General features: G+C 33.0%; 1 protein-coding gene across 3 annotated transcripts; it reads right to left on the bottom strand.

Annotated features, from left to right (window-relative positions):
- Positions 1–524: 524 nt before the first annotated feature.
- On the bottom strand, positions 525–18,150 carry LOC127119543 (peptidyl-prolyl cis-trans isomerase CYP23). 3 transcript variants are annotated; one of them, XM_051049790.1, is made up of 8 exons: positions 17,836–18,104; positions 11,915–12,028; positions 11,643–11,791; positions 11,113–11,185; positions 10,941–11,030; positions 9,997–10,036; positions 766–848; positions 525–682 (listed from the first exon to the last, which is right to left on the bottom strand). In XM_051049790.1, the coding sequence occupies exons 1-8, from the start codon at positions 17,944–17,946 to the stop codon at positions 662–664; spliced, it is 681 nt and encodes a 226-aa protein (XP_050905747.1). In that variant the 5' UTR covers positions 17,947–18,104; the 3' UTR covers positions 525–661. The 3 variants fall into 3 exon arrangements, with proteins under 3 accessions (XP_050905747.1, XP_050905748.1, XP_050905746.1); XM_051049791.1 differs by lacking the exon at positions 17,836–18,104 and adding an exon at positions 12,534–12,735; XM_051049789.1 differs by lacking the exons at positions 525–682; positions 766–848; positions 9,997–10,036; ... (2 more) ...; positions 11,643–11,791; positions 11,915–12,028 and adding exons at positions 13,114–13,399; positions 13,483–13,565; positions 15,807–15,846; ... (2 more) ...; positions 16,802–16,950; positions 17,074–17,187 and having other exon boundaries at positions 17,836–18,150.
- Between the last annotated feature and the right edge of the window lie 4,141 nt (positions 18,151–22,291).

The following is a 22,291-nucleotide window of genomic DNA, read 5'->3' as shown; positions in this document are numbered from 1 at the left end:
TGGCAAAGGGCAAGGGGACGCGTTAGGACTATGGGTGGGAATAGGGAAGCACCACCACCACGTGAGCCGTCTAGACGAGTAGTTAGACCTCCCTTGTACGGATCGTACCAGGGACCGAATAATAGGTAAAGAATCCCAAATTAATAATGCATTTTAATTAAACTTTATAATATTTGTCTTGTGTATTATTTTAATATAAATATATTGTGTTTATTAATATAAATTAATATATATAAATTAATATATATTTATATATATATCTTGTGTATTTTACAAATATATACATAATATTATTTATTTACATGTATATAAATTAATATATTTTAATAATTTATAAATAATATTATTTAGTTATATATATATATATATATATATATATATATATATATATATATATATATATATATATATATATATATATATATATATATATATATATATATATATATATATATATATATATATATATATATATATATATATATATATATATATATATCACCTAAAATGCAACTCCTATTAAATATAACAAAATAAAGTAATAAAGAAACAATAGAATATTGGCATGCACGTCAAATTACGATAAATTAGAAAACTGAAACCTTAAAAAAATAAGTAATATAAACATTCATTCCAACTCCCCATTCCCAACGTGCTTCTATTAGGGGAAGCATTTCATTTTCTGCAAAGTCACCAGTGAAATCGAATGTGTTAACCAATACAAAAAACATGAAGTCTCTTCAAGTAAGAGTAACCATTTATTACCTGTCTTTCAACTTCAACGGCCGATGCAGCTAACCTGAGCTTCAAAATTGATTTATCTTGCTCACAATTTTCTGTCTCCGTATCTAACAATATATGCAGTGAACAAGATTCAGAAACAGAAACTATCCAACACACAACTATTATAAACTAATAAACAGATAAAAACTAAGACAGATCACTAAACAAAAACAAGCAACCTGGATATAACTTTTTTCTATCGCCAAATGTTGGAATGTTAGTTTAGGTATATAAGTGAAAATGGTTCTACTGAGCTCATTTTAAACAGTAGAGACATTGTTTACATCTATTTGTGAGAGTTTGTCTCCCACTACTTTAAAGGAGTTCCCAAGGGTCGAGTGATATGAACTTAGTTGTATTTGGAAATGGTTGGCAATGATGGGGAGAACATATCTATTAATAATAGGCTTTGGAAAATCCAAGATTCAAAATCCATATATGAATAACAAGGAGTAGACTCACCTCTTCGTATGATCTCCTTTCCTTAGGATAGAATCTCCTTTCCTTATAATAGAATCTATAGGCATAAGTCACTTAAGTTTATTTTTTACCATCTTTTTTTATTATAGGTGTTACCCCAACACTATAATATTTTTATTTATAATCTTATCTCTTCTAGTCTTAGGACTGTTTACCAGTAATTTCTGACAAACAACCATTAGTCCTCTAATATTATTAATCTTGGTAACTTACAGGATCGATTAGATTGATCCTAGACATGTGTCTCAAGAACTAGTGTTATGGTGATTTGATTCATGATTAAGTTTGTTTCTGGTTTATGAATGGTAATTAGGGTTCTTTATCTAGCGTTAATGGTACAAAGTAAAAGGTGTTTCGACAATAAACTCTAAACGAAATCTAAAGGCTTATTATGACTTTAAAGATAAAGGATAAATTGCAGTAATTCTGTAAAAAGGCTTTTTTAAAGATAACAAAGGTAATTGGCAAAAGTAAAGATAAATAACTTGAAGTAAAAGGTTTTAAGTTTGAAAAGGTGTTGAAATAAAGGTTTGACGAAATGTAAATGTAAAGGTAAAAGTAATGATGAAAGACTTTGAAGATAAAGACAATTCGACAGAAGGCTTAAATAGAAATAAAGACAGTAAATGGTTTAATTTAAGTAACTTGCATTAAAAAGATAACATGAAATGTAATCATGGTGTTCTTCATACATACATTTTCAGCAAAGACTCGTTTCTCTCGCTCCGGTACTTTGAGTATTTTTAGTGAATTTTGTATATCAGTTTGAACACACGAAATCTAAAAACTAAGACTCCTATTTATAACAATTCGACCCTAATGGTCTCTACACAGATGATTGTCACGTTCGACGTTTTCAAGCGCTGCGTGTCTCAGATGCTTCCACGCGTTCGCCTGACGAAACTACTTCTCGTTCGAATTTCAAATCTTTCCCGCTCGAAGCTTCGAATCTGCCAAACGCCGATATCGAAGAGAACTTGTGGAAATCCTAAAATCTTCTAAGTCTTAAAGCTTCGACAAAAAGGTCCTTTCTCCCAAGAAAATGATTTAATAAATAGCTTCACAAAGCCATTTTTATATTATTCTCCAAAACATAATATTTTCAAAGAACTTCAACCTAATGATCGAAATCTCCAGCTAACAAGGACACATTCAGTGCTACATCTTCATCTCTATGTTGGTTTTTAACTAAACATTATGTCTCGTACAACATCGCAAATCCTACTACTGTTCTCTGATAAAACCTTTCCTAGAGATTGAGCGGTATTTTTATGTCACATAAACCTCTGAAGCCCTCCTCTATTTCAACCACTTAGCTTAAACTCGATTGTTTACATCTCCTTCTATACTCTTCCGTAGTTTTATATTATAGATTCATAATATTTAAATCATGTAACTCTATTCCTTATACTTCGTCTTTCTTCTGCTTCAGCGAAAGCCATACCTTTCTAAGCATCATCTTCAAGTCTCCAACTTCTCATTTAAATCCTCCTTCTACTCTCCAAGTAGGATTATATCATTTGCAAAAGGCATACATCTAAGTGCTAGCTCTTGTGTGTACATCCAAAATAAATGTAAAAAGTGGTGCAATCTTATTATTATGGAAAAATCATTCGTCTCTCCACCCACTGTCCGTCTTACTATTATTTCTCATCCTTTCAATGCTTATTTTACATCGTGTTTCTAAATCTGACGATAGTAATTATAGTTTCGATCTTCTTCACTAATGTTGAACCTGTTAGAGTCCAGGGAAATATCATATTCTTCATTAAATAAATTATAGAAATGCATCTTCCAACTATTCTTTATATCCTTCTCCTAAATCAAAAACTTTCTTCTTCATCTTTAACACACTTCATTAGATATAAATCTCTTGTATGTCTTCTTCTTCCCTTAACAAAGCTTATATATAGATTTTTCTCCCTCCTTGATTCCTAAAGATTGGCATAATTTGTCAAAAGCTTGAGATCTTGCATCATTCACCACCTTCTTGGTCTCTTTCTTAGTTATCTTATACTTTTCCAAAGTTTCTGAATGTTTACACATACAATTATGTAAAACATTGTTTTACTCTAACTTCTTTACTTTGAACGTTTTCGCTCCACCACCATGATATTTTATCCCTAGGTTCAAAAGCTTTTGATTCTCTCAATGTCTCTTTAGCTACTTTTTTAATCATAACGTTCATCTTTAACACACTTCATTAGATATAAATCTCTTGCATGTCTTCTTCTTCCCTTAACAAAGCTTATATATAGATTTTTCTCCCTCCTTGATTCCTAAAGATTGGCATAATCTGTCAAAAGCTTGAGATCTTGCATCATTCACCACCTTTTTTGTCTCTTTCTTAGTTATCTTATACTTTTCCAAAGTTTCTGAATGTTTACACATACAATAATGTAAAACATTGTTTTACTCTAACTTCTTTACTTTGAACGTTTTCGCTCCACCACCATGATATTTTATCCCTAGGTTCAAAACCTTTTGATTCTCTAAATGTCTCTTTAGCTACTTTTTTAATCATATGTTCGTCTAAAATTCTCTCCAAGATCTTGTGTTGAAAACGCTGTTGTTTTTCATGCTTTAAATGTCATCTTTTGATTTGTGGAGCTCCCATGTTGGATAGTCAAGCTCTCTCCAATATAAATTTACAGTTCAAACAAATTTTTCTATCTGATTTCCTAATAAGAAATAAATCTAGTTGAAAAATATGTCACCCCACTCTTAAATGTGATAAGATGCTCATCTATTTTTCTAAAGTATTAATTAACATAGTAAGATCAAAAGCCGACGAAAAATCTATAACAAATTTAACCTCTCATATCACTCTTGACTATTACATTTGTACACATAAAAAAACAAATTTATTGGTGCCTAAAGTGATTTAAAGTCAACCTATTACTATTATATATTTTGCAATTATTGAATCATATTTTAAGCTATTGACTTTAAATTTTTAATCTTTCTATTCTATTTGGAGTTCGATAGAAGTTTTAATTCTCTTTTCATAGGAAATGTTTAAGTCTGTAGTTGTTTTTTATACTAACAACATTTTAAATTTAAAAATAACTTTTAAAAAGAAAAAAATCAATGGCTGAAATAAATTGTTCTCTAATATTCTTGAGTTGGTGAAATGAAAATGGTACTAGTAGTTTTAACAAGGAAATTAGTAAAAGATGCTTAACTCCAAGTTTTAGTCTACTATAAAAAAAAATCACATTTACAATCCAAAAAGACCTCTAGTGGTAAGACCTCTAATGGTGTGTGTTTTTCTTGTAATTTGATTAACTACCTAGAACTACATGCCTATGATAGAACATCAATTGTATGTTGATTAAGCAAATAAAATTTACTTGATTGAAGCCTTAGAAAATAAAATCAGAATCAAGGAAGTGGGTCATGTAAAAAAAAAAATTGGAAAGTTAAGCTTGGTGTTATTTAAGAAGGTTAGATATTTAACTATAAAATTTTACTATGCAATTATGTTCGCTAACAAGTCGAGTTTGGAGTTGTGAAGACATTCCATCATTACGGTAAAATATTGTTTGTTTTTAATCTTTAGTTTTGATACTTTGTTTTTATTGGGTTTTTAATTGCATGTTGGGAAAGAGTTGTGTCGCGACGCGGAAAATGTCTAAGCGAATAAACACTCGAATGATAATGAAGTCGTCACCGAAATTTATTTTTAAAGGAAAACATCGATAAAATTCTTGAAAAACAAAAATATGATCTTCGCAACCAAATTCAAGTTCGGGAGTCGATTATGATAAAATATTGTTTTTATTAGTCTTTAGTTTTGATACTTTGTTTTTATTAGATTTTTAGTTGCATGTTGTGAAAGAGTTGTGTCACGGCGTGAAAAATATCTAAGCGAATAAACACTCGAATGACAATAAAGTCGCCACCGAAATTTATTTTTAAAGGAAAACGTCGATAAAATCCTTGAAGAACAAAAATATGGTCATCGCTAGCAAATTCAGGTTCGAGAGTCGATTATGCGTCGGGAAGGTATTAAGCACCCCGCAGCATGAAAAGGAAAATATTTGAGTTTCTTATTATTATTAAAAATATATACATGAAAAGGAAAATAAATAAAAATAGTTTTTTATTAGCGTGATTGTTGAGACGTTGAATAATCAGCATAGATTTTAACATTTGTGGCATTTCTTGACATATCTGAAGTAGTTTGATTCCATTGTTAACCAATAATAACTAGCCATTAGGATTTTCTTAGCCATAGCGTGTCTATTGACGTGAGTACCAAAAGATCCTTCGTGGATTTCTTTGATGAGCAAGTCAGCTTCATGTCTATCCACACATCTGAAAAGCATTGTATCGTGATTTCTCTTGTAGACCACATCACCATTTAGAAAAAGTTGGATGTCAATCTTCTTAGGATTTTCTTATCCCAATTCGAGATACATGGTGGATAACTCTGGTTTTCAAGGTAGCATTTGATGTCTTGATACCAGAGTTTGCCATCAGATTCTTCCACCGACAGACAAAATGTAAGTTTGTCCAGACGTTTGATTCTTATAATTGGTTCCTCATTGGCCCAAGTCACCTTGAACATTAAGGATAGATTAGCCAAGACGTCCAGCCAATTTATTGTCCATCTGAGGGATATGATTTAAAGTAATTTCATCAAAATGGAATATCTCAAGACATGAGCCCGATATGGAATCAACTTAGGATGACGGGTTTCTCATTCTTCTTTTGCCTGATGGATGATTAGTGTTGAGTTTCCATATATTTCCAGGATTTTGATTCTTAAGTCAATGGATATCAAACTTCGATGTCCATGATGCACGCTTCGTATTCTGCTATGTTATTGGTGCAGTCGAAACACAACCTTGTTGTGAAGGGAATGGAATGTGAAAGTTATTTGGGGACATCAGAACGGCTCTGATCCCATGGCCTAAAGCATTTGAGGCATCGTCGAATACAAGAATCCAAAGTTCTTTGTGTTCGGGTCATTCATCCTCGTCTAAAACAATTATATCCTCTTGTGGGAAATCAAATCACATTTACTGGTAATCTTCAACTGGTTGATGAGCCAGGTGATCTTCCAGTATGCTTCCTTTAATAGTTTTATGCGTGACATATAGTATGTCGTACTAGGATAAGAGCATTTGTCAACAGGAAATCCTTCCGGTTAGAGCATGTTTCTCAAAGATGTACTTGATTGAATAAATCTTTGATATTAACCAAGTTGTATGAGTCAGTATGTACTGCCTTAGGCATCGGGCAACCCATGCCAATGCGCAATAGGTTTTTTCGAGTAACGGGTATTTAGTTTCACAGTCGATAAACTTCTTACTCAGATAGTAGATAGTATATCCTTTTTTTAGGTCTCGTCATGTTGCCCTACACACATCCCATCGATCCATCAAATAGAGTTAAATACATTATGAGTGGTTTGTTTGGGATTGGCGGTATTAAGATAGGCAGCTCATGTAGGTACTGCTTGATCTTTTCAAATGTCCATTGGCGGTCTTCGTTCCATTCAATTGCTTGATCCTTTCAAAGAAATTTGAAGATACACCCACACGTGGCTGTCAAGTGAGAGATGAACCTGAAGATATAGTTCAATCTTCCTAGGAAACCCCATGCCTCCTTTTTAATTCGTGGAGTGGGCATCTCTTATATTGCTTTTACTTTGTTCCAATCGACTTTGATTCCTCATTGACTAACTATGAATCCTAACAACTTTCCAAATCTGACACCAAAAGTGCATTTGGCAAAATTCAACCGTAGTTTGAACTTTCTCAAGCATGCGAACAACTTTTGCAAGTGGAAGATGTGATCATCCTCAATCTGAGATTTGGCAATCATGTCGTCGACATAGACTTCTATTTCTTTATGTATCATGTAATGAAAGAGAGTCACCATCGTCCTTTGATAGGTTGCCCCATCATTCTTTAAATAGAAAGGCATCACCTAGCAACTTTCCAAATTTGACACCAAAAGTGGACTTGGCAAGATTCAACCGTAGTTTGAAATTTCTCAAGCATGCGAACGACTTTTGCAAGTGGACAATGTGATCCTCCTTAGTCTGAGATTTGGCAATCATGTCATCAACATAAACTTCTATATCATGCCATGAAAGAGAGTCACCATCGCCCTTTAATCGGTTGCCCCAACATTCTTTAAATCGAAAGGCATCACCTTGTAACAGAAAACTCCCCATGGGGTTATGAATGTGGTTTTCTCCATGTCATCCGGCGCCATTTTGATATGGTTGTAACCGAAGAACCAACCCATAAAAGAAAAGATCAAGAATTGAGCAGTGTTATCTACCAATACATCAATGTGATAAAGGAAAATCATCATTTGGGCTCACTTTGTTCAAATCACAGTAATCGACACACATCCGCACTTTGCCATCTTTCTTTTGGACTGACACAATGTTAGTAACCCACTGTGGATACTTTGCTAGAGCTAAGAAATCTACATTGAACTGTTTCTTGACCTCTTCTCTGATCTTGAGTGACATGTCGTGTCTGGTTCTTCTTAGCGTTTGCTTTATCGGAGTGCATTCGCGTTTAAATGGTAACTTGTGCTCGACTATGTTTGTGTCTACATATTGTTGCAAGAGTTTGACCAACTTGGTATGACCACGCAAACACATCCACGTATTCTTGCAAGAGTTTGACCAACTTTTCTCCCACACTTTCTTCCAGAGATACTCTGATCTTGACTTCTTTTTCTCGTGCTTTGTTAAGTTGATTACTCCTACTGACTCTTGATGCGGTTGAATCATTTTAGACCCATGCTCCAGCAGACAACCATCCTTACACTCTTCTTCAGCATGAGTAATGGGGAGTTCAAAGTTATGAGGGACTATAGTAGTGGTGTTTGGATTGGTTTATTATCCTGCATGATTATGATTATTTTATTTTAGAATGGATAAAACATGATTTAGAAACCCATTGGATTATGTTTTGAACGCATTCAAGTGGAAAACATTATTTTTACCCGCACATGGAAGGAATGAAGCGTTGTTTGTGCTTTGCGTCTGAATGAATAAAACATCTTTCGTTTTTGAAAAGTTTTTGGTCGCGCTAAGGCGAAAAAAATAGGTTTGATTGGTGGGAGTTATTTTTGGAAGACAAATAATCAACTTGAGGTGTACATCGAGTTTTCAAATATTTGAGGCTAAAAGGATATGCATCCAATTTTTCTTTTTTAATCCATTTATTTATTAAAAATTATTTGGTGGAAAACGAGTAATTGATTTAGACAAGGTGTGCACCTTGTGTTCGACTACTCGAGGATAAAAAGGGTGCACTCAATTTTCCTTTTTTAATTCAATTTTTTTTATTAAGTTTTGGCGAAAGACGAATAATCGATTTGAACAAGGTCTTGTGTCCGACTACTCGAAGATAAAAAGAGTTTGCACCCGATTTTTCTTTTTCAATCCAATTTAATTACGAAAAAGATTTTGATTCAAATTGCAAATAATCCTAATTTAATTATGAAAATAAGTTTGATTTTATTTTGAAAATAAAGTGGATTATTGGTTTTATAACATTCATGAATCAATCAAAATATTAAAGTCACAAAAAAATAATTAAAACAAAGAAACTCACAAAGGCGTGTAAGAAGAAACATGGAGTTTGGTAAATATTTTAAATAGCATTTCATAAAAATCATTTTTAAAATAGAACTTTTTGAAAAAATTGTGATTTTAAATATACTTTGATCTTCAATAATATAGGTTTATGTTATAATATATCAAAATTAATCTTTTAATTTATAAAAAACAAATTTAAAAAAAAATTATAATGGGCCAGTTTGTTTTAACTTTAAAAAAATGAATTTTTTCTTTGTATTTTTGAAAATGGATTCTTAAAAAATGTTTTTCAAAATATTATAAATTTTTCTAAATTTGTTTTTTATAAATTAAAAGATTGAATTATTCATTTTATAACATAAATATACATTATTGAAGATCAAAACATAATCAAAATCACAAATTTTTTGAAAAGTTGTATCTTAAAAATGATTTTTATGAAAAGCTATTTGAAATAGCTTCAAAATTAAGTGATTTTTTGAAAATTTGATATCCAAAAAAAGTTTCGATAAAATGATGAAATATCTAAAATAACATTTTAAGAATAACTATTCAAACCAAATTTTCATTTGAAGCTTATATGAAAAGTTTCTTTGTAAAATTTTTTTACACTAAAATATGTAACACTATAAAAATCATTTTTAAAAAAAATCAAAACAAACGGGCCCAATATACAAAGAAAAAATCCATTTTTTTAAAGTTAAAACAACCTTGCCCCGGTAGGCCCCGGTAGAGTAGGATTATTTGGACTTGATCCTAAAGAAGAATGAATTTTCCAAAAATAAAAATTGAGGGATTGAATGATGGAATGTATTAGCTTAACAACAACTTTGTGTCAAACTAACAGAACTTAGACGTTAAAATTCCATGGCAATCCCATGGGTATAGGACTTAGACATGGCAATCCCATGTCCCCATTGGTATCAGGGCTTAGAGTAAATTTCTATGGTAGTCCCTTCTTTAGAGTGAACTATTAGGGATTAATTTCTCTGTGCTAAGATTTGCTAATACCCAAATAAAATAACTATCAGACAGAAAATTTCAAAACATATGAAACTCTAGGGATTAATTCAACATAAAAGCAACAAATATAACTATTTTTGTTTTTCCATAAACGAAGCAAAAAAGTAAAAGACTTGTGATTGAAAGATTCTTACCATAGTAATATGATGAGAGGATGGTGATGCGCTCCTTTGGCTGGAAAGGTAAAACAATATGATATAAGTATGGAGGAAAAAAACACAAAATATGTAGTGTGATTTTGAACTTAACACTAAAAGCTTAATTAAAAAAAATATATCAAAAGATAAGGATGTGCACATATGTTGTATTAGAAAGCCAGCTAAACTAAGAAGATACAATTTAGTCAATAGATTAATCCATGAAACAGATAACAACTAAAGAGACAGAAGTGAGATGCCCCTTCATGCTCTTGTCAAAATGTAACAGTAAAGTTTCAAGGGTTTATAATTACTCATATATCGATTTAAAGTTACTCCCTCCGGCTCAGACAAACAAACATTAACTGTCATCTGTTTATAGTTTTATGAAATAATCTTACATAAACCAGGATCAATTTCAGTTACATTTACTTATATACTCCACCACACCACTCTGAATATAAACAAAAATAAATAACTGACACGCACCCTTTAAGAAAACTAGTTAATATCATTAATGTTTCTTGATATAAACAAAAACTAGTTGCATTGTCCAAACTACCCTTCATTGGAACTTATCTTAAGAGAATAAAAGGTTATGTGAATATTAAATTCAAAAATAGTTTAAGGGTATTATTGGAAAGAAATCAATAAATAATACAAAGAGTTAAGACTTGCTTATAATTTGGATCACCAGAGTTGGATTTTGTTGCTTATATTTGAGACTAGATGGAGTAGAACTTTTTCTAACACACACAAAAACACATATATGCATTCAAGTTTTGAGGATTTCCAGCCAACCCTATCTCCATTTTCATCTGCCCCAAGTTTCACCTCAAAGTAAAACAATCTAAGCACATAAAAACATATCATCTATGAACTTTAAAGAAATGTGAAGTTATTTGACCAATAAACAAGAAGGATAAGATTTTTGAAAATACCATTACAAATATTCCCTCTTTACGAGTAGGTAGCTGCTCAAGCTTTGTCAAAGTATCGTCGCCTTTTGTAACTTTTCCAAATATTGCATACTGAAAAAGGACTTACAGCAACTTATCAATTGAAAACATCACAAATCTTCACAATTATGTTTCGAGGTTATAGTTACCTCACCTTCCCATCAAGATGAGGAGAATTTCCAAGTAACATTGAAAAAGAGGATCCACCACTATCAGGGTCGTCAAACCTGTAAGAAAAAATTGCATTCATTTGGTCTTCCAACAATTGATCAAACCAAAGGTGAAAACGACTTCAGAAAACTAGAGCAAAAACAGCTTATGTGTGTTTGTGTATGTGTGAGCAGACGTATTATAGTATTAAAAGTGAGTCAGTGTGAAGCTCAAACAAACTCTCAGCAGTTTATTAAAAATGACTTGATGCAATAAAGCCAGAACATAACATTCACATCAAAATTGAGCAACTAGTAGCTGAAAATATGTTGATTTTATTTTACAATCAAGCATAGAATTAAATACTTGAACCGAAGCTAACTCTAGTACAGAATTACAAACAAAAGAGAAAAAACGAATTGGAAAACCATACATGCAACTGAATTACAAACAAAAGAGAAAAAACGACATGAAACCAAGAATTTGAAAGGAAATAAGCTTAAAACCAAGAATTTCCATCATAAGAGACCTAACCTTCCCATGGAAAGAATGCCGCGAACATGTTTGACATCACTAAATTCACCAACAACAGTCTTTTCAGCTACTCTTCTTTGTTCCTCATTCATGGGAGCAGATCTTCCATTTGTAATATCATCTACTTGGGCTACAAACCCCTTATCCACCTGAGCATTGAATTAACCAAAACCATTCACTTGCACTGCAACAGCAATACTACGGTTACAGCCAACAACTTCATAATTACTCAACGCTCACTTGCTTTGTAATTGTTTCCAAAAGAGCAATACCCGAAAGAAGTGATTGGTGTTATAGCCTCCAAGTCTCACAAGCTTAAAAATGTGGTCAACCGTTTTGGGTGCAACAGTTGGATAGAAACCAAATTCAATGTCTCCGTAATTTGTCTGCATTTACAAACACAAGAACCTGATTATACACCATGGAAAACGGTCTGTTTCTGTTTTGATTCGCTTATTTGAGCTTATCTACTACTATAAGCACGGGACTTATGAAAATAGTTTATCTTTTCTCCATAAGTTTTTTTAACTTATTTACCTAAGCTATACAGGTTATAGCTTATGGATGATAATTCATTGAAACAGCTTATAGCTTTTGTTATATATACTGTTTATGCATAAGCACTTAAATGATAAGAGCTAATGCCATAAGTACTTAATTAAGCTGTATATCCAAGCAAGACGGGATTTTCACTGAGTGAACTTAACTAACTGAGATCTTCTCAATCAACAGCACTCAAAGACATAACAGAGTACAGATAAATACATTCACATCAATAACCATGGCAGCAATCGAAATGGATTAAACCTTGTTCAAGCTTTGAACTTTTACTACAAATTCAAAGAATCATAAGTAACAAACAAAAAGTGTAGAAATTTTGATGTAGAAAACCTGAAAGACGACGCGGGTTGATCCGAGTTTGGGTTCGAGAGAAGAAATAACAAACGCAAAAGCCAGCAAAATACAAACCCTAATCTCAAGGCTCCACATTTCAACACACTTCGCCAACGGTCGGAAATTCAGAAATCTGAAAATAAAAAATTGTGTTGCCTGGACGCTGATGAAGTGAGTCTATCTTTGTTTGGATAATTGTTGGAATATTTTATTAATAATATTTTATTTTACTATATATTTTAAATTGAATGAAATAAATAAAAAATGAAGGATGGAATAAAATAGAATGGATTTATGATTCATTTCACTTCAAAATCCAAACATTGAAATCATATTATCTTTTATGATTCAATTACATACTAGTACATATAAAAAGTTTGATCTTTTCCCTTTATCCTTTTAGATGAATGAGAAGTGGAAATTTAATTATCAATCATTGAGATTAAAGATTTAAGCTTAAACATAATTTTAACCTCTATTTTAAATTTTTTATTTTTAGATCTCGGCATTTTAAAAACTAATACTCGAGTGTCAAACTGCCGCTTGCCGTCGACCTCGAGTGGATAAGCTAGAGAAGGAACGAAACAATTATTTATATGTTTAATTACATGTTTACATTGTTGATTAAGTAAAATCCATATTAAGTAAAAGTTAAATGATATAATTACATCAAAAATAAATGATATACTTTTATACCAATTTTTTTAAAAAATCCAATACATTACACAAAACTCCGGGAAAAAAATCAAAAAACAAAAGTAAGGCGTCAACAATTTTTGCTCTTGACTGACTCAAACACTTTCATTCCAACTCCATTCCATTCCATTCCCAGCTCGCTTCTATTAGGGGAAGCATTTCATTCTCTGCAAAGTCACCAGTGAAATCGAATGTGTTAACCGATACAAAAAACATGAAGCCTCGTCAATTAAGGGTAACCGTTTATTACCTGTCTTTCAACTTCAACAGCCGATGCAGCTAACCTGAGCTTCAAAATCGATCTGTCTTGCTCACAATTTTCTATCTCCGTATCTGACAATAAATGCAGTCAACAATATTCAAAAACAGAAACTATCCAACACACAACTATTAGAGTTTTGATAAAAATTAAAAGAACGATCACTAAACAAAAACAAGCAACCTCGATATTATGTTTTTCAATCGCTATACGTCAGAATGTTAGAAATCATGTTAGTATTTCATCTATCTATCATGAACGGCAAAACCAAAAAGGTCTGGGTATATGCAACAACACTCTAACTCTAATGCTCAAGTTAGTTTAGATATGTAAGTGAAATAATGGTTCTACTGAGCTCATTTTGAACAGTAGAGACATTGTTTCCATCTATTTGTGAGAGTTTGTCTCCCACTGCTTTAAAGGAGTTCCCAAGGGTCGTGTGATAGGAACTTAGTTGTACTTGGAAATGGTTGGCAATGATTGGGAGATCATATCTATTAATAATAGGCTTTAGAAAATTCAAGATTCAAAACCCATTGAATAACAAGGAACTAGTCTCCTCTTTGTATGATTTATTCTCCTTACAACAAAATCTACAAACTCAAATCTCCTAAGTGTATTTTCCACCATTTTTTTTATTCAATTTTACTCTGAACATTTTCGTTCCACCACCACGATTTTTTTCCTCTAGGTTCAAAACTTTTTTATTCCCATAACGTCTCTTTAGCCACTTTTCTAATCTCTTTGTGTCATCTTGTACCACATATCATTTCCACTTTCTTGTGTGTCTGAGACCCCTTCAAGATCTTGTATTGAAAACTTATTTTTCATTCTTCAAATGACACCACTTGATTCTTTGAGATTCCGTGTGACTTCTTCTGATCACTCTCTCTTCTTGACTCTTACATCCACAATAAATATTTTATGTTGGATAGTCAAGTTCTTTCCAAATATAAATTCACAATCCAAGCATATCTTTCTATCTAATTTTCTAATAAAAAATAAATCTGTCTGAGAAGATGTCACCCCACTCTTATATATATGTGATAAGATGCTAATTTTTTTTCTAAATCATGTATTAACTATAGTAAGATCAAAGCCGACGAAAAATCTAGACTAAATTTACCCTCTACATTTACCTCCCTACATGTCCATTTAGATCTCCTCCTAGAAAAATCTTCTCTCTTTGGGGTATTTCTTGAAATAAGCCTTTAAATCCTCCCAAAATTTTACTTTAAGGCATTGTGCAAACCAAACCTATGTGCGTAAGCACTAATAACATTAAAGGTGTCTTGTTCCACTACAAACTTAAGGGCTTTGATCTAATCTCTTACTCTTTTTACATCTACAATATCCTTTTTCCACTCCTTGTCTACAATAATTCTCACTTGTTTCTCAATCTAACTTTGTCGTTGTACCAAAGCTTAAATCCTGAGTTCTTTAATTCTTTCACTTTTTCACCTGTCCACTTAGTCTCTTGAAGGCACATAAAATTGATCTTCCTCCAAACCATAATGTTCACTATTTCCATATATTTTCCAATAAGTGTGTCTAAATTCTAGGTTCCAAAATAAATTTTATTCTCGTGAACTAACTTCTTTACCCAGACTTGTTGTGGATACCCTTACTTATTTTTCACCACATCTACGCAGCGATACAGGGACCCATACTCATTTGACATTGTACTCGAGTCATACAGTGTGTTGCTTATAGATAACGACCTAGTATTCACATTATTACGTATTTGATCTATGCCATAGAGATTCAACAAAATTTTACGTTAGTCGTCGACTGTCTAACACAATTCTCTTTTTATCCGGACTTGAGACCGGCTATGCATAGCATGAAAGTTAATGTTGGTGGTGACTTAATCACAATCGGTTCAGCTATATTGAGTAAAATTGTTCCCTTAAAAGTTATGGAATAATTTATGTGGAGACTACTTAACGACAGACTGCCCATAATTTGGAGAGGGTGGAATCTAAGGGCAGGGTCACAATTTTGGAGGAATATTGCGAGATATAGTGTTTAGAACCATTTGACAGACCATATTCGAGTGGTTGGGTTTCACAAGTGATTTCTTAAATGAGGTAGTGCTTGAATTTTCAAAAGTTTAGCGATTCAGTAAATAGTGGAAATGTGCTTAGATTTGCTAATACCCAAAGAAAAAAACCATTAGGCAGAAAATTTCAAAACAGGTGAAACTATATGGATTAAATGTTTAGTTCAACATTAAAGTAACAAAGATAACTATTTTAGTTTTCCATAAATACAAAAAAAGAAAAGTAAAAGACTTGTGATTGGAAGATTCTTACCATAGTAATATGATGAGAGGATGGTGATGCGCTCCGTTGGCTGGAAAAGGTAAAACAATATGATCTAAGTACTGAGGAAAAAACGCGTAGTGTGGTTTTGAACTTAACACTAAAAGCTTAATTTAAAACAAAATATCAAAAGATAATTAAGAATGTGCACATTTGTTGTACTAGAAAGCCAGCTAAACTAAGATACAATTTAGCCAACAGATCAATTCATTTTTGCCATAACCATAAGTCTCTCGATCTCTTCCCCGAGCTTCACCTCAAAGTAAAGCAATCAAAGCATGTAAAACCTATCATCTACTAACTTGAAAGAGATGTAAATTTATTTGATCAATGATGGAAAATTAAATGAAGGGGAAAAAAGAGCAATGCACAAGAAGGATAAGATTTTCGAAGATACCATTACAAATATTCCCTCTTTACGAGTAGGTAGTTGCTCAAGCTTCGCCAATGTATCGTCGCCTTTTGTAACTTTTCCAAATATTGCATACTGAAAAAGGGCTTACACCAACATATCAATTGAAAACATCACGAAAGTGAATCTTTACAATTATGTTTCGAGGTTATAGTTACCTAACCTTCCCATCAAGATGAGGAGAATCTCCAAGTAACATTGAAAAAGAGGATCCGCCACTATCTGGATCGTCATGCCTGTCAAAACAAATGCATTCATTAGGTCTTCCAACAATTGAACAAACCGTGAAAATTGTTTATGAAAACTACGTGTAATGGCATTAAAGGTGAGTCAATGTGAAGCTCAAACAAACTCTCAGCAGTTTATTGAAAATGACTCGATGCAATAAAGCAAGTACATCACATTCACGTCAAAATTAAGCAACTAGTAGCTGAAAATATGTTGATTTTACATTCAATCATAGAACCAAATATTTGCAACTTAATGACAAACGAACGAGAAAGAACGACATGAAACCAATAATTTGAAAAGAAATAAGCTTCCAACCATGAACCGTCATCATAAAAGACCTAACCTTCCCATGGAAAGAATGCCTCGAACATGCTTGACATCACTAAATTCACCAACAACGTTCTTTTCAGCTACTCTTCTTTGTTCCTCATTCATGGGGGCAGATCTTCCATTTGCAACATCAGCTACTTGGGCTACAAAACCCTTATCCACCTGAGCATTGAATTAACCAAAACCATTCACTTGCACTGCAACATCAATACTACAGTTACACTTAATAACTTCAACAATAATCAACGCTCACTTGCTTTGTAATTGTTTTCAAAAGAACAATACCCGAAAGAAGTGATTGGTGTTATAGCCGCCAAGTCTCACAAGCTTAAAAATGTGGTCAACAGTTTTGGGTGCAACAGTTGGATAGAAACCAAATTCAATGTCTCCGTAATTTGTCTGCATTCACAAACACAAGAACCTGATTATACACCATGGAAAATCAAACAAACTGTCTGTTTTGATTTGCTATTAGAATATCTACTAACATAAACACAGGACTTATGAAAATAGCTTATGACGTGCCTATAAGTTTTTTTTTAACTTATTTTCATAAACTATACAGGTTAGCTTATGGATGATAATCTATGGAAACAGCTTATAGCTCTTGTTATAGAACTGTTTATTCATGAGAACTTATATGATAACTGCTAATGTGATAAGTATTTAATTAAGCTACATATCCAAAGTGTGCCAACACAATAAAAACTTGATATCAATTTAAAGAAACAAGTTAGCTATTCTACAAAGCGAGCAAAAGTTCCATAGAAAGACAGGATTTTTCACTGACTAAATTACTTGATTCAAATTTTTCACTCATACCCAGAACTTAACTAACTGAAATCTTCTAAATCAACAAAATGGGGCCCACTGTTTGAGCTTTCTAATCACTCAAAGACACAACAGAGTACAGATAAATACATTCACAGCAATAACCATGGAAGCAATCGAAATGGATTAAACTCAGTTCAAGCTTTGATCTTTTACTACAAATTCAAAGAATTATATAAGTAAAAAGATAAAAACGGTAATTCTGATCTAGAAAACCTGAAAAACGACGCGGGTTGATCCCAGATGGGGTTCCAGAGAAGAGATCACAGTCGCAAAAGCCAACAAAATAGAAACCCTAATCAAATCAATGAATCCAAGGCTCCACATTTCAACCAACTTTAAGTCAACTGTCGGAAATTCAGAAAATCGTGTGTTGCTTGTTTTGTTGGCTGGACGCCGATGAAGTGACGTATTAGGGTGTGTTTGGTTAGAAAGAAATGGAGTGGTGATTGGTCTAGAGGAGTTCTATGCATGACAAGTGGTAATTTAATTATCAACGGTTGAGATTAGAAATTTAAATAAACCTAAATTAGAATATCAAATGTACTAGTTTTTTTTATGTCTCTTTAATTTCTCCTTCATTTTTCTATTTTTGTTGTTGTATATTCGTCTTATTGTTTCTCTGATGTGATCTCCTTCATCTTGCATTTTCTTTTTAGTTGTTTTTGTATTGCCTCTCTGATGTATTATCTTTCATCTTGTCATTTCTTTGTCGATATTTATGTATATCTTATGTATTGTATATTTGTTGTATCGCTTAATATCTCCACTATAATGTTTCATCTTGGCATTATATTGATTCTTACTATCATTGTATCACTTCGTACTTTTGTCATATCGCTTCCTGGAGAACGTTGGGCAACGAGTTTAAGGGAGTACAGTGTTCGAGCTCAATGGCTTTCAACAAAGAAAAAAGAGATGTTAATGTAGTACATTAATATATTCACTGAGGAAGCTATAAAATTATAAAAGAGGGAGGAACTAATGACAAACTGAAATGTTAGATTTTTTATAAAGGCTTAAGAGAGACATTAGGATTAGAGGAACCACATAGATGAGCAATCTACTTGCTCGATCTCAACCTTACATCAATTGCAAAGAGAAATTGTTGGGTGAAGACAGTGAGAATAGTAAGACAGCCATAAAACAAGGAGATAACAAAAACCGTGAAAATTGGGATAAGGAGATGAACAAGGGACCTTGGTCCAGATTCTCAAAGTATACCTCATTGAGCAAATCAAGGGAATAATGTGTTAATGGAGAATTCTAGGAAGTCAAAGTGAAATACCTTTATGCCGTGAATAAGTCAGCATGCTATTTACTATGAAATTTAGTAAATAAAAACAAGTTTCATTTTACTTAAGGGATTAAACTCGAAAAGATTTCAGGACATATTTGTTGAATCATGAGTTTTAAACAAGTTTGACATTTGTAAGACCCCAATTTTGACCCTAAGATCCCTCATGTTATCCCATCATTTGCATTGACTTTGGAATCACACCTTGGTATCCTCCTTATCCATCATTCATTAGGTTTGTATTGGAAGAGATTACCAATCACTTTTGATTGTACCATACTTTATTTTCTTTTGTTTACTAACCAAAATACCAAAAGTATGTCTATGTGTGGCTTTGTATGTGTGTGTGTCCATTTGTGCCCCACCAAGTTCATATATAGGGTTTGAGACCCTCAATGCAAGAGATCAATCAAGGAAAGGTTCACAATGGTTTTAAGCATCATATATGGATCCCCGTGTTCTTTATTTATCATTTTGATCAAGAATTCATCAAGAGTTTGAAGCTTGTTTGCCTTTGAAGCCCTAATTCATCTAGGTATCTTGTGTGACTTCCTCAACAAATTTCTTCATCATTTGGTCAAATATATCAATGTATACTTCATTACACATCATCTTATGTATATATTATTATCCATGAGCCCCAAATATCAAAGGAACCTTAAGTTTGCAAGTTGGTTCAAGGAGGTTGACCAGAGAAAGTCAACTGGTCAAATCTAGGGTTCCCTAGACCCTATCTCCTACAATTTTTGTCATATGAAAATGATACCAAGAGAAAAATTACTCTTTATGACATTCCAAATAACTTTCATGTTGGTATCAAGAGCTAATTTTGCTTGTAAGGTTATTTATTATGGTGAAAGATTATAGGTCATTTTGTATGTGCCCTAGTTAGGACCTCAACTTCCAAGAACCATAACTTGCTCAATTTTTATGATATGAAGGCCATTTAAGTTTCATGATAAATTTAAAGATCTATTCTCCAACTTTTATTCTTTGATAAATGTCAAATTCTACTTGCAAGTGCATGTGCCAAGAGAAAACATTATAGGTCATTTTGGGTCATTACCATTGAACAAGCAATTTTCCTCAACTTCTAAAATCCATAACTCCCTCATGCAAGATCCAAATGATGTCAAATTTATGACCAAATTAAAAAGGGTTGAAAGGGCTACAACGTTAATGAATGAACAATTTTTATTTGAAGCTCATAGCAAAAGTTATTCAAGGTGGAAGAAGTGGTCATTTGACTTTATACTTAGAAATTTTTCAACCATGTTTGATTTCTCCAACTTCCACCTCAAAATTAATCATGATCCAAGTTCCAAATGGAAAATTCTTCAACATCAAAATTTCTTCCCTTTATGTTAGCTTTCCAAAACATCCAAGATCATGGCATTTGGAGCATTTTTTAGTGGCTTGCGCATGGTGTAATATTTGGCCTCATTTGGTAAGTTCAATGTCCAATTTCCATTTCCCTAATGCATGATCACATGTTATCATTTCAGGTTGATTAGCACATGATGTTAGAACTTTTGGCATCATTTAATGGGCTTATCACACGCCCATGCAAGTATGCAACCAAAGGTTTATATTTTTGACATTTTGTGAAAAGGTGTGAAAAGCAATGTTTAGACTATAAATACATGCCCTTGCTGATCAGAAAAGGGATCCACCTGGCCAAGCTTTGCATTGTTGCTTCCCTAACCTCCATTAAAGGATAAACTTGAAGATTTCATTTGAAATCGAGTTTCAATTCACATTCTGTTTTTGAATTGAAACTCCAAGAATTCAAGCTTCTTAATCATCCATTTCACTTCCTACAAGTTGTTAGAGGCGAGCCAAGGGAAATTGGAAACAAGATCAAGCTCAATTGAAGCAAACCGAAGCTGAATTTTCCGGATTTTCTCTTCTTCGATTCTCCCTCAATTCTCAACTATTTTGCTTGATTTTTAGTTGTCTGAAGACCTACCAATGTAGGCAACAAGATTAAGTTGCTTTGAGGCCAAATCGTAGCAACTTAGATCATGCACCTCAAATTTCAAATCCACGTATCTTTTAATATACTTGGAATTGGGAGAAATTGAGGTCGGGTTCGAGCTCCTGAGCATTTTTCCTTTTAGATAGTGTATTTATTTGTCATTTTTATGGAAGTTGGTGGTGGACCATGTAAGACCCAATTTTGACCCTAAGATCTCTTATGTTATCTCATCATATGCATTGGCTTTGGGATCATACCTTGGCATCCTCCTTACCCCTTATTCATTTGAAATTCTTACCACGAACTACGAGGTTTTAATCCCTCATTTTTATGTTGGTACGTAGGCACAAGACCGAAGGTCTTGTCAAACACAAAAATATAATCAATGAATTCTTTTCTAAATTCCCACACTCTATTTTTCTCAAACATCTTCTATACCAAAACATATGCATAGATAAAAAGGGCTCCCTAGGAGTACCTAGGACACTTTGGGTGCTAACACCTTACCTCTGTGTAACCAACCCCCTTACATGTAATCTCGGACATTTTATTAGTTTTGATTTGAAAACTTCTTATCTTTGGGTTTTGTTTGTACTTTTCCCTTTTCCTTTGGAAACAATAAAAGCGCGGTGGCGACTCTGGTTTTATTGACGTTAAGCTTATCCATAGCTTAATAGTCATGAATTTAATGCTACAGACCAGTTCGGTGAGATCCACCAGAGAAGATGATCGGAGCCTTATCTCCGGTGGTGTGCTGGCATCAGTCCCAGCCATCTGATCCTTGCCTTGCATTTTAATCTTGACCCTCGGTTTTGTAAGAACAAAAATTGTTCTACAACAGATTCCATGATTTTGATGATAACAAAGGCTGAAACCAAAAATGGCACCCTAACGAAAAGTTTCTAAGTGTGCAGGGTTCTAAAGAAAGAAGAAATAAATCTGATGATGTCATCAGATGCACAACAAGATCAGATACAAATTATCAAGTATCAGAAGCATCTAAAGTGGAATCTCGTTTCAAGAAGCTCTGACTCTGGACAAAACTGCAGAGTATCAGAAGCATCTGAACATAAAGTAAAGTCTAGAAGCTCTGATTCTGAACAAATGCCTTCTGTAAACTCTGGAAGTTATCAGCGCCATCTGAACTCTCAAGAGATAACATCAGAAGCCAGATTCCCAGATACACGAAGACTCTAATCAGAATTGTTAATCATGATGAAGTAACGTTTAAGCCAAGTTAAAGTTCTGCAAATGGATTTCCTCAATTAGAAAGAGACGTTAATCTCCACTTCCAAGAGAGAAGATACTACTTGTGGTAAGTAGTCACTTCTAAGAGAAAAAGTCTCCTGCAGAAGCTATTTATGGAATGGCGTAATTACATCTCATTATCCAGCAGA

Source organism: Lathyrus oleraceus, chromosome 2 (assembly GCF_024323335.1).
Source record: "Lathyrus oleraceus cultivar Zhongwan6 chromosome 2, CAAS_Psat_ZW6_1.0, whole genome shotgun sequence".
Taxonomy (NCBI): Eukaryota; Viridiplantae; Streptophyta; class Magnoliopsida; order Fabales; family Fabaceae; genus Lathyrus; species Lathyrus oleraceus.
The sequence above is the reverse complement of the archived record's forward strand: the minus strand, read 5'-3'. Positions and strand labels throughout refer to the sequence as shown.

Coding starts and splice junctions, on each gene's coding strand:
- LOC127119543 (XM_051049789.1), bottom strand. CDS start 17,946: ATGTGGAGCCTTGGATTCATTGATTTGATTAGGGTTTCTATTTTGTTG. Junction 16,464..16,801: donor GGCATTCTTTCCATGGGAAG/GTTAGGTCTTTT, acceptor TTGTTTTGACAG/GCATGACGATCCAGATAGTG. Junction 13,566..15,806: donor CCTCTCATCATATTACTATG/GTAAGAATCTTC, acceptor ATTTATTGTCAG/ATACGGAGATAGAAAATTGT.